The sequence below is a fragment of the Protopterus annectens genome, chromosome 9.part0 (assembly GCF_019279795.1).
Source record: "Protopterus annectens isolate FY-2018-M chromosome 9.part0, PAN1.0, whole genome shotgun sequence".
Classification (NCBI taxonomy): domain Eukaryota; kingdom Metazoa; phylum Chordata; order Ceratodontiformes; family Protopteridae; genus Protopterus; species Protopterus annectens.
The window spans coordinates 1,209,754,928-1,209,768,013 of record NC_056743.1 but is presented as its reverse complement, the minus strand read 5'-3'; the positions used below and the strand labels follow the sequence as shown (position 1 = coordinate 1,209,768,013).

The 13,086-nt window shown below is 42.8% G+C and overlaps 1 protein-coding gene across 3 annotated transcripts in view; it reads right to left on the bottom strand.

The window, feature by feature from the left end:
* Window positions 1-321: 321 nt before the first annotated feature.
* Window positions 322-13,086, bottom strand: part of ZFP91 (ZFP91 zinc finger protein, atypical E3 ubiquitin ligase) — a 1,914,309-nt gene continuing 1,901,544 nt past the window's right edge. For all 3 annotated transcript variants that reach the window (XM_044084130.1, XM_044084129.1, XM_044084128.1), the window contains one exon: window positions 322-2,756. In XM_044084130.1, the coding sequence (XP_043940065.1) occupies window positions 2,222-2,756 (535 nt within the window). In that variant the 3' untranslated portion in view covers window positions 322-2,221. The remainder of the gene's footprint in view (window positions 2,757-13,086) is intronic.

Below are 13,086 nucleotides of genomic sequence, written 5' to 3'. Positions count from 1 at the left end.
CCACACCTATGCATCCAGCATAAAACTAGTGAGCAAATCACTTTATAGAGTATAAATTATGTATATTCTTGTAGTGTGTAACTGCACTTGTGCTGATGTTGCCAACTATTTGCAAACATTAAAAAAGCCCCAGGTTGTCTAAATTTTAGGGGTTGTCTAAATTTTAGGGTCCTTGTGCAGCTTGCCTTCACACTTGCACATCCAGACTGGCTTCACAGGTACTACTATGAAACTACTTTCCATTTACATTTTTTGGGATGTTGGGGATGAAATACCAACCATGTATCTACAAAGGGATGCATTACGAAAACAGGACACAAATAAGTTGTTTAAAACTTTTATTTCACTTGCAGTTTACTTAAGCTCCTGCAGGTACTGGCAGCATTTCACATGGGGAATCAAGATTTTCCCTTTCAATATAGATCTGTATTAACAGCTGTACATTATTTAAAGCAAAATAAAAAAAAAATTGCTTCCAAAACTGCCACCCTGTAGGCTGGTATTATTGTGTTGTGTTTACTGCTGGTGACCCATATATACATGAATATGCTATCCTGCAATGTGGACCTTCAAGATGCGAGCCTGGATACCAGCCAGAAGGGACAGCCAGTTTAAAGTGCCACTAATGGTAATTGTCCCATGGCAGAAAGGGTGGACACTATCTGTGATTCCTGTTGAGGACCGGCTTAACTTTTTGATATTCTACATCTTTTTTAAATAAAATATAGTACATACAACCGTTTACATATGGATGTGTGGAGGGTGCCCATAAACCACAGAAAGGTACCACATGCTCAAAAAATAAACAGAGGTGTTCTAGCTCTACAGCGAATGCAAGAAGAAAATTATGCAATTCTATCTTCCAGATGTACTATGAAAAGCTTTGTTGGGAAAAAAGGGAGAGAGAAGGATTTGTACAGTGCAAACAACGGTTTCACAAATTTTTCCCCAAATGTGTTCATTTTCAGGATGTGCATGTTCTAATCATAATCGTTTTTTTTTCCTCAGAGGAAAATTGTACTTAACTTCAGTGTCTCACACTATACCAAGTATCAAACCGCACTCCAATAATCACCTAAACACATCAGGAAATGCAGCATTCTATTTGGCTTCTTTGGCCAATCTAGGGTTTCACGAAACACTTAACAGTACTGCATGGTATGATCATAAAAAGACAGGATCTGGTACCTTAGAACGGAATAGTTTTCACTTCTCTGAGACATGAAGGCAGCGTTATTCCATTCCTACATCTTTCTCATACAATAACAGTCAGTTAGTAATGAAGCAGAGCAGAATTTAAAAAAGGGGGGGGGGGGGAGTGTAGTGTGTACAATCACACTGGGTGTTGGTGTTTCAGACACATCTTCAACTATTTTTCTTGAAGACAAAGCTGATGTCAGAAGTTACCTGCTACTACAGAGTGTTGTCTCTTGGGGAATGCAGTTCTGTTATAAAAGTGACAAGAACCAGTTCAAAAAGCCTCCTAGCAGAAGATACATCCTACAGAAAGCAAAATGTCAGGGCTAAGTGGACTGAAGCAAGAAAACAGACACTTGGGAAAAGTAAAATCTAACCAAAAGAAAATTAGCACTTTCAACTAAGAAGTGCTACAGAACATCAAGGACAGGACTACCACACACGCAAGCACGCACACAAAATATTCAACTTTGTACTTTGCAAGGAATGCTGTGAAAGTAACCCTGAAGATATCACTGAATTTCTACAAGAATATCCTTTCACAAATACCTTCACCCAAACTAAATAGGTCCATCCAAGCAAAAGGTAGAAAGGTTCACAGAAATCCCAATCATCTACATACACATGCAATACATTTTGCTTGAAAATGTCAATGTATGCATCATTTTTTGTGCTGTGGTACACATACTAGTGGGGAGGGATGGTGTGGGTCTGCTTTATCAAAAAGATTAGTCTAATTACTTCACAGTTCTCAACAGGACCTCCTTGTCTTCAGGCCTGGAAGTACCGAGTGAAGAAAAAAAATGCAAAACAATGACCCCCCCCAAAAAAAACCAGTAATGGGAGAACAGTTATGAGTGCCGCTGTAGCTGTGCAGTCCTCGTTTTTCTAGAGTTTGCTCCTTATTAGAGCAAGTGATCCCTCTGAAACAGGGCTTACAGTGGCGTCACAATGAATATGTTTACCATCATTATTAATAAAGCTCATCTCTCTTTCTTTTAAAACAATACTTCTAATACCATTTCTAATGGCCACCACAATCGGAGTCCTCTATAAGCACCTCTGATGACGCAGACAATGTGCCAGGGTTGAGAACCAATCCTTCAGAACTGGCACCCAAGATCTTCATGTCCTGGGTTAGAAGGGTGGAGTTCAGCACCATCCTGTCTGTACCAAGGCCCTGTGTTGTGGCAGTGATTTCATCTGCATGTATGACAAGTCCTTCACCACTAGATATGGTGTTCGCTCCTTCAGACTCCATCATAAGGCCCTGGGAGTTCACACTAAGGCCTTTAGAGGCAGAAACAGCAGCAAGTGTATCTGTGTTGGTGGTAAGAATGTCTGAACTGGTGATAAGGGCCCCAGCATTTGCAGCAAGAGCTTCGGCAATTAGCACCTCTGGGTGGCTCTTAGCTTTATGGGCTACTACACTGTCCTTCTTCTCAAACTTCTTGCCACAAATGTTGCAGGAGAACTGGTAAAATGTGTCAGCATCGTGTTTCTTCATGTGCCAGTTAAGTGAAGCCTTCTGCCTGCATGTAAACCCACAAATTTCACACCTAGAAAAAATATATAAAAAATTAGGATTTATGCACTAAATACATTTGTGGTATCCATTTAGTTCGGCATGCCTTTATGCCTTGACAAACAAATTCTTACTGAATGTTTATACATTCATGGTATACGCATGTATTAGTATTTCCTGACCTCCAATCAAACCAGATGTCCTGCCTATAAAAGCAAAAAACAAAAAAACAAAAAAAAAAAAACAGCTTTACTATGCCATAAACCACCCCACAAAATTCTGACCTGTGAAAAAGGCAATAAAGCTACAAAGTAGTCGCACATGAAATGGAATGCAGACATACATAAGAAAATACACTCCCATAAATCATTACCACACATTTTTCAACATGGTGAGTACTCGAACATCTAAGCTCTATATGAAAGGCATTCTGAACTGCACCCACTAGGATGGTTTCCCAAACAATTAATGACATTTCAGGGAAAAGGCAGACTGCCAGAAAAAGGAAGCCTCAAGGCAAGATACTTCACACAAAAAAGCACAGTTGTGTACACAACCATAAATGTAGATGTTTTAATGTATTCACTGTTGCATTTCTGACTTGTGGAATTTTCTGCTGTGGAAGCCCTTGGCCAGCCCAACTACCACAGTAAAAATCTCCCTCCTCCTAATGTTGGTGGACGCCATCAGTACGCTTGGGTATAAAGGGAGCCAGCCGACGCAGTGACATCAGTTTTTTATTGCCCCTTAGAAGGTAGCAGCTCCCAGGATGAACCATAAGCAAGGGACAAAGGTAGAAAAAGGCACCTGTCTGGTAAACATCCAGGGGGTCCTCTGGTTAGTGAAGAAAATAGAAAGACTACTACTGTAGACAAAAAGGGAGGAGGAGGAAGGAAAAGAAGACTGCAACAGTGAATACACTCTATATTTATGGTAAGTGTACACAGCTGCACTATGTTCATGTTTCACTGTTGCAGTCATGACTTCTGGGATGATTCCCAGAGCTGAGACGAGGGTGGAAGGTAATGGAGAAGACAGGATGCCCTGCAATATGGCAGTGGCAAATCCTGCTCTAGACTTGTAGGAGGCTGATAAATGGTAGTGTTTGGTAAAGGTATGCACAGATGACCAGGTAGCTTCCAAAATGTGTTTGATAGGTTACTCTTTTCAGGAAGGTAGCAGAGATAGAAGTGGCGCTAGTGAAGTGAGTTCTTACAGTTTCAGGAGGCTTTCTGCCATGACGGCTGTAACAAAAGGAAACACAGTGGGAGATCCACTTGGAGATTGCTTGTTTGGAGACTGGTTCCCCTTCAGAGTCAATGGCACAGGAAACAGAGTTGGTCTGATTTTCTGAAAGATTTAGTTCTGTCAAGACAGTAGTGAAGCTGTGCACATCCTGGTTTTTAGGCTTGGGAAATAAGGTGTGCAAGTGTATGGCTTGATTCAAGGATGTGTCCTTGACCACCTTAGGCATAAAGTATGGCTTAGTCCTGAGTGATACGCTGGGTGGAATATGAGAAATTATTCCACTGTCACAAGAGCTTGCAGCTCAGAAACCCTCCCAACTGACGTGACAGCCAGTAAAAAGGTGAGTCTTCCAGGACAAGAATTTTAAATCGGTAGAAGCTTCCAGTTCAAAGGGGGGGGGGGGTAGCGTCAACATTTCTACAACAAAACTGAGGTCCCACGGAGGTGTGGGCAGTCTCCTAGGAGGTCTGATGTGAACCACTTCTTTAAGGAAATGCTTCATCAGGGGGTGGGAAAAGATAGGAGGAGAGTAGGGATGTGGGCTGAAATGGCAGAAGTGTGAATTTTGATGGAAGAAAAGGATAGGCCTCTCCACCAAGGTAACCAGACAATCTAAAATGGCAGAGATGCTGGCTGAGTTAGGACTCAGGTCTTGCTGACAACACCAAATGGAGAATAGTTTCCACTTGGCTGAGTATGATTTCATAGTACTGGGCTTTCTAGCCTATGAGAATGTTTTGAACTGGTCTGCTTAGGGTATATGCTCAGAGTAGTATTTCTGGGAATTATCCAGGATGAGAGTTTGAGAGTCTGTAGGCTGGGGTGCACAAACCTCCCCTTGTCCTGAGTCAGAAGGTCCACTCTGTAGTAACTGCCATGGATTTTCATTGGTTGAACTTAGTAGCAGAGAATACCAGTGCTGCCTGGGCCAGACTGGGGCTATCAGGATGACCCTTGGGCCTTCTCCCCGGATTTTTAGGCGGACCATTATAAGAAGAGGCAGTGGAGGAAATGCATAAAGGAGCAGGTGGCTCCAAGGGAAGGAGAAGGCATCTGCCCACTCCAGGCTGTGGGTAGTTTTCTCCTGGAATAGACCCTTTTCAGTTAAGCATTTTCTTTGGTGGCAAAGAGGTTATCTGTGGGGATCCCATTTTTGGATTATGCTGAGAAATGTTTCCTGATTCAGATGCCACTCATGGGGATCCATTAAGTTCCTGCTGAGATGATCTGCTACAGTGTTTTGAGTCCCTGGGAGGTACTGTGCCACGAGGTGCAATCCCAGAGAGTGAGTTATCTCCCAGACCTGCATCACTAGTCGCCAAAGAGGGTAAGAGTGGGTGCCCCTTGTTTATGCACCACATAGCTACGGTGCTGTGTTTTGACAAGCAGGGCCCCTGATTTCCATTGATCTTTGAAAGCCACTAGGCCCTTTTACTCTGCCATCAGTTCTTTCCAATTTATGTGCTTGTGTCTGAACTGATTTCCCATCTACCCTGAGATTGAAGGTGTTGGAAATGAGCTGAGCCCCCCCCCCCCCAAGCGGTCTCTGAAGCAACCGTGGTTAAAGTTTGGCCCTGATGGATGCACCTGAAGGGGAAACCTAGGTTCTGGGCACATATCAGAGTCCACCATGCAAATTCCTCCTTGAGGCAAGGGATCAGCTGAATTTCTTTTTCCACGGACTGAGTGTGCTGGCACCACAGATTTCTGAGGTACCACTGGAGCTTCCTCATGTGTATCCTGGTCAAAGGGGTCATGAGGAAACAAGATTCCCTGTAGACTAATGTGCTGAGGAATTCCCTGGCTGAGAGGCATTGTCTCTGCATAATGTTTTGGAAGTACTGAGTCAAGAAGGAGACATTTTCGGAAGGGAGGAATCCAGAACAGCCCGCAGGAAAACTATCCTGGTGGATGGGTCTGTTGGATTTGCAAAGATTTATGGTGAACCCCAAGGAGGCGAGAAGATGCTTAGTGAAAGATGAGATCCTTGAGTAGCTTTGACTGACTTATGGCCTGAATGAGGCAGTCTGGTTAGGGGTAAATCTGGATCCCTCTTGCTCTGCAGAAGACAATCACAAGAGCTAAACATTTTGTGAAGACCCTGGAGCAGTAGACAAGCCAAAGGGCAGGGCAAAGAATTCAAAGTGACAGGTAGCTGCTCTGTAATGAAGAAAATGTCTGCAAGATTCCTCTACAGGAATGTGCAGGTAAGCATCTTTTAAGTTTAAGCTGACCATTAAAGCCTGGGGGCTATCATGGGAAGATGTTTTTGAAGAGTCAACATTTTGAATTTTAGTACCAACAGGGACTGAGGGTAGATAGGATGCCAAAAGCTTTCCTTTCTGGGAACCAGGAAAAGCCTGGAATAGAACCCCTTTCCCTATTTGGCATTCTGGCACTGGTTCCACTGAACCCTGTCAGCACAGGTTGTAAATCTGAGAAAGGGCCTCTGCTCTTTGATTTTGTGGAACATCTGGATAAGCAGAGTACCTTAACGATGGCTCTTTGAAAGTGAGCCTGTAACCTTCTGAGATAACTTTCTGAACCCACCTGCCTGAGGTAATGTCGGACCAATTTTCTTTGAAAAGGGATAACCTTTTATCTAGTGTTGTTCTTATGTTTTCTGGAAAGGGTGGGTGGGGTAGGGGCAAGGAAGGAAGAATCATTGCTGCTCTCTGCCAAGGCCCTATGGCCTAGAACTCCCTTGCCTGGGGGTTCCTGAGGACCACTGCCTGGGCCTTTGTGAATGCTGCTGCCTTTGAGGCCTTTCCCTCAGACGCTTCCTCTGGCTGCTTTTTGATTGAGGGGGAAAGGACCAGTGTTTAGTGGGAAAATTTCCAATACACCTAGGAGGCCGAACGTGGAGGAAGTCCTTGACAGTTTGCATAGATTTTCCTTTATCGTCTATCTTTTTAATCACAGCCTCAGCCTTAGGTCGAAAAAGGAAGTCCTTATGCAGGGGTGCATCTAGAAGTTTGGATATGACATGGTCTATTAATTAAGCCAAGCATGCCTTCTAATGACAGAGCCAAATACAGCAGTTCAGCTAGAGGCCTCCACAACATCAGAGCCACAGTGTAATGAACGTCAAACCACCTGGGAGCTGGAATGGCTAAGGTCCAAAAATTCCCTGAACATGTTCCTGTCCTCCAAGGAGGACATTTTTGCTTCATTTTATCTAAAATACTCTGCTGGTATTTTATCATATGAAACTGGCAGTTAAGGGCCCTCATGGCTTGGGCAGCAGAAGTGTAGACTTTTTTTTTTTTTTTTAACCCAGACCTATCAAGGGCCCTGCTTTCCTTTGTCAGTAGGTAAAGGGTTCTTTGAAAAGATGGCTCTTGCTCCCTTGGGGTGTGGAATGACAACCTCTCGGTCAACCAAGGGGTTTTTGAAGAGGTATTTATGTGAACCCAGCACCCTGTAAAACTTGTCTGGTTTTCGAGGGGCTGGAGGTAGAGAATCTGTATTCAGGGAAAAGTCACTAAAAACATTCCCTACCACCTCCAAAACAGGAGGAATAGCCAAACGTGTGTGTTCCGGGAGGTCAAGGAACTCCTTACCCCTTTTTTAGACTGTGGGTATTCTTGTGCCTCCCACTAGAAATGTTTCCTCACTGCATGGAGTATTTCCCTAAAAGTGATGTCTTCAGAAGGTGAACTCGCAGATTATCTTCAGAATTTGAATCTTCAAAGGAAGGAAGGGTCCCCCTCCTCAAAGACAGACCCCCCCCCCCCCAGATCAGAATCTTCATCTCAATCAGGAGGTTCAGAGAAACTTTCAGGGGTAGGTTTCCTCTTCTTGTTCCCTGGGGAAGACTCCAAAGGGGGTTGCCTAGTTCTGAATAAGGACATCAGGTTAGCGAAGGACCTTATCAGGTATTGCTGGGTTCTTAGCAGACCAAAGACGCATGTTTTCGAATGCGTCCTGGTCGAACTGACAAAACAAACTGCAAAATACTGAAGCGGCATGTAAGCGAATTCTTTCCCTGGGAAAGAATTTTCTTGGCCGCTTCGGTACTTTGCCGTTTTCAGCACTGTAGTGTGGTCTCGGAGTTGGTATATATAAGTAGGGTGTGTGTGTGTGTGGGGGGATTTCATGCTGTAATGTGCTTTTTTTTTTTTTTTTTTTTTTTTTGGTTGGAACAGCGATTTGTTTCCCCTTGGAAAACAATCGCTGTTCTGACAGTTTGGTTTTGTAAGCTTTTGCTTACATGGGGTCGACTAATCACCGTTCGCTTACCTAAGCGTTCGGTGATCTAATATAGACCCGTATTGCTGATAACTTGCTGAGTGGGAACTGGTAGGCCTAGGCATATTAACTGATGTAGAACCCTTCATAGAAGTAGCTTTGGCCTTGGGCTTAGGTATGTCTGCAATCCTGACGCATGTCTCTTTGTACTGCAGAAACGATGCGGGCTGATGCTTCAAAGAAACGTAGCAGGTACAAAATTGTTAGTCAAAAGCAGATGTCTGCTGGGCGACTCTGGACCAACCCACTAACTGACACCCAAGGCTGTGCAGAAGTTGAGAGACTCAACAGCATGTTGGACTCTGTAAGGGTCTCGACAGAAGCCTGCGTCATCACCAGTATTGCAGAAGTGGGCTGCAAAAGTGCCTTGCCTTCTTCAGTGACAATAAGCCATGGGGGGCTGGGAGACGAAGAGTAATGGTCATCCAAGGCCCCAAGCTTGGGACTTTTTTCTTGTCCTTCTTACGATTAGGGAGCTCAACCTCGGGATGACCAGTGGACACCATCAAGCAATGCAAAGATGGCCAAGATGCTCAGCTAAGATTTCGGCCCTATGCATAATAGCCCTAGAATTAAAACAGGTGCAAAAATGACAACTAGGGACGTCGTGATCTGGGCCTAGACAGGTGACACTAAGTATGATAGTCTCTGTGTGCGATTTGCTTAGCACAGCAGAGATAATTGTTAACCTTGCCTGACATGAGTTAACACAAGAAATGGGGTACTTAACTTTAGAACACTTCTCTCTGGTGTGGACCAACCAATGCATTGAAACACTTTCAGGCTCCGATAGTAAGAAAAGACTGATGTCATGGAGTCAGCTGGCTCCCTTTATACCCAAGCATACTGATGTCAGAGTAGGGTGTCTGCCAGCCTTCGGAGGGAAATTTTTACTCTGGTAGTCAAGCCTGCCAAGGGCTTCCAAAGCACGAAATCCCACAAGTCAAGACTGCAACAGTAAAACACACAGAACTTGTATATTTTTACAAGCAGACAGACAAGGAATGCTCAAAACAAGATGCCTTCCCTCCAACGCATTCAGTTTGTACTACACACACAGTGTGCAGAAATGGCTGCTTCTCCTGCAGTGCACGTCTGAGATGGATACACATTCTATATCATATGCTAGAACCAGCTGCTGCTCCCTGTAGTGAAATGACGATTGGCAACATTACACAAAGGCCCAGTGAGCTCCTTGAAAACAGAAAAGAATAGATCAATCACCTTGGATGTCTGCTTTGCTGCTGGCTTCCCTTCTTTACCAGGTGCAAAAGTGACAAAGATGAGAACTCACAAAAAAATGCTTTAACAAAAGCTTGAGTTGCAACAGCAAAACAAAGGTACAGAAGAACTCCTTCACTCCTATTACAGGCTTCTAAGAAAAGGACTCGACTGTGTATAGTTTGCTAAATCACTAAATCTACCCTGGGCAGTGAACAGCAGCTAGTCTTCAAAATCTCTGTCCTATTTAAAAAGAAGTACAATTGTGTAAGTTAACTTACCATAAAAGCAAAATGTCTGAGTAGATCACTGCTGCAACAATCTCAACTATATGGGACATATGCTGCCAAGGATAGTCATTCAACCAGACAACAAAGCTTCAGGCTCATTCCTCTCACAATATACATCTTCCCTTTGCATACTACGGTATGACAAAACTCGCAGCTTTCTTGACCTATCAAGGGAGGCTGAAGTCTAAAATATTTCATGTCAGAAAAGTAAAAGCAGTAAAATTCACCTATTGAGCACCTTAGTGCGACTGTTATCAATGGGTTTCCAAGTACCAATTGGGGGTACTGGTAACGCTTGAGTAACAAAACAGTGGTAAAAGCCTTTGACCTGTGGTCAGAGGCAATAACTGTCACTCTTCGGAGCCTATACCAACATTAAAGCAAGATTAAATAAGCCTTCATGCATTTAAAGATACAGTTCAAAGTTCTAGAAAAATAAATTATTCTAAGTTTAGGAACCCTTATTACTAATAAAGGTTTTACCAGGTAGGATATTTCACTTTTGGGATGTTTGCAGAATCTTGGGTGTGGTCTTTGAAGTTTTAGCCAGTGGAATTGTTGTCCTCCTCAGCCGAGAAAAAGATCCAAGTAGTTAAATCCCATAGGCTATTTCAAAGAATCACCAAAAGCCCTCAAGTAGGCAGGAAAAGATAAAGATTTTTTTTTTACCTAAATCTTAACTGTCTATGGACATTTAAAGTATAAAACACTTCCTCTTTTTTTTTTTTTTTTTTTTTTGTTCAAGGTAGATCACTGAGAAGTGAACCGTCTGGTTGAAGGTAAATTCAGAAACAACCTTGGGCATATAAGAAGCGTTGGTTCTATGACTTCCTCTGTCTTTATGAAAGATCAAAACAGGATTAGTAGGTATAAAGGCCTGTAATTCACATACCAGTCCAGCAGAAGCCACAGCAATGAGTAAAGCAGTCTTCAGTTAGAAATTTCAGAGAAGAAATGGCTACACATTGTTCTCTAGGTGGTCTAACACCCCTTTCAAAAACTGCTCGACTTAGAATAAAGTAGAAGGGGGATCCAGTAACAGACAAACGGATGAAAACGTCTAAAAGAAGTATCTTAACAGAAATGTATGCAAAACCTGAACTGAGCAATTCACACACGTACTGACGAACGAGAGGAGCTTGAGCTTGGAATGGGTCTTATTCTCTTATACACCAGCTAGAAAATCTTTTACATTTGGTTAAAGATGATTTCCTTGTAGCAGGTTTTCGTACCTCCATTAATACCTGGTTGCAGATCTGCATTTTTCTCAACTTTTGAACTTTGATCATGTCATCTGAGTAAGGGAAATGATTCTGAGGTAGGCAGACCTCATAGCAACTGGCATATCCAATGTCTTTACTGCTAAGAATCAGACTACAACACAATGACTGCTCTTATCAAGGCTTTTGCCCCGAAGAAACTCCAAGACCATTTTTCTTGGTTAAAAATTCACTTGGAAAACAAGCACTGTCAGGCTCTGGCACAAGCCACTATGCAGATGGAAGCTCCCTACTTGGCATACCTTCTTATCCCAAAAAGAGAACCAAAAAACAGAAACATGACAACTGTTTGCCTGCTTCTTTCTCCAGGTCTGAGTCAGACGTTTCTGTTGAGACTACTAGCAAGTCTGTAATCCAACAAATCTCTGGGTCTGTTCTCATTCTAGCAACCCCTTTCAAGGGAGACAAGGATCAACCTTGTAGATCATCACATTGTAGCAGTCAGACAGCTGTTAAGCCCATGGAGGGTCAACCAAGGCTTGTAATCTCAGGGGACAGGACAGGGTTTCTCAGGTACTGAGTGAGCATGTCTCTGATTTCCTTATGAAGATAGGTCCAGGGTTGGGCCCTTCATGAATAGCTTCTTTTAGAAACCCCCAAAAAGAAAAAAAAGGCCAAACATCTGTCATTTCCTGCTGCACCTCCTCTCGTAATTCTACAAAAAGAATGGCAGGACTTTTCTCAGGGATTATTTAAAGGCCTTATGGCTTTAAAAGCCTCAGGTTTTGTTGCCTCTAACCCGAAAATGAAACCGGGAGGTTCTTTCTCAGACTCTGAGCCTCTACACTACCCTTTTCAGTTATACTTCTGTACTAATTAGGAGTCTGAAGCCGAAAATATTTTACCCTCAACCTCACCTAAAGAAGAAATTTATTTTGTGGATGGCATCCAAAAGATGATGCAGCAATTTTAACTGGGGGGGGTACACAGCTCTTTCAATGTCAGAAGAGGAACTACAGTGCATATGGAGGTTCCCCGAGGCTTCTGCTATCATTTCTGGGAAGTTTCTTTCAAGCTTCTCTAGCTACAGAAGTTTAATGTGCCTGCTACAAAAAAAAAAAAATTTGGTAGGCACTAAAGCAATCCCAGACAGCTACAAATACCTGCAACAAAACCTTTCATTTGACCCTGCAGTTGTTTTTACAGACTCAGACAAGCCATCTTAAACACTTCACATCCATAAATGCCTTACTGAAGCATAATGATAGCAGCGCAATGGACAGGTACAGAAAAAGTTTTTACTTCAGCTATATTAGCGTTCTGTGCCATTAACTATCACATCCATTTGATTATACAACTGTTACCCACTTGACAATATGTCCATGCATATTCCTAATCCCCCTGACAATGAGACTACATCTGCACTTCAACGTGATTTATTCTGTCTCTCAGGATGCATGTCACTCAAGTGTTCATATGATGCGTCAGAAGCTTCTTCCAGGACAGTTGCCACTGGGTCTGTTCTTAGGTTTCCACTGCCTTACACTCCAGTCACTTACTGAAAATGTCAAAGCCAAGCTCTCAGATCGTCTTTTGGACACAAACTATATAACTGGTCCTCCTGCTCAGAAATTAAAATAAAAAAAATGGAGAGGGTAAATTTATGCAAGAATTGAATGAACTTTATCTTTCACATGTTCTAAATTTTAAAAGAAATTAGCCCTCCAAAGCAGGCCTTTTCTACCACAAAAGTTACTCAGCAGAAAAGCAGAAAAAAAACAAAAAAACAAAATAGGACAGCCCCAAATCTGATTTTAGCAGAGCCAAGGAAGCCTTCTCAGATGAACCTTCTAGTTCTTGACTACCCACCCCTTCCAATCCCCCCATCTCAGCATACTTCCAAACTTTTGGTCAAATTTCCCCTGTGGAAAACTATCACAACAGACTGGGTTTTGTAAATTATTCAAAAACAGTACATTCTAACACTAAGAATTTCCCTTCCTTCACATCATACAATTCTATACGTATCTCCAAACCAACATGCCGTTCCCTTCTATCCTTTTATATTGTCTACATCAGTGTATAATACAACCTGTGCCTCCCCAGCAAAAAAATAAGGGGGTTCTACTCTAGG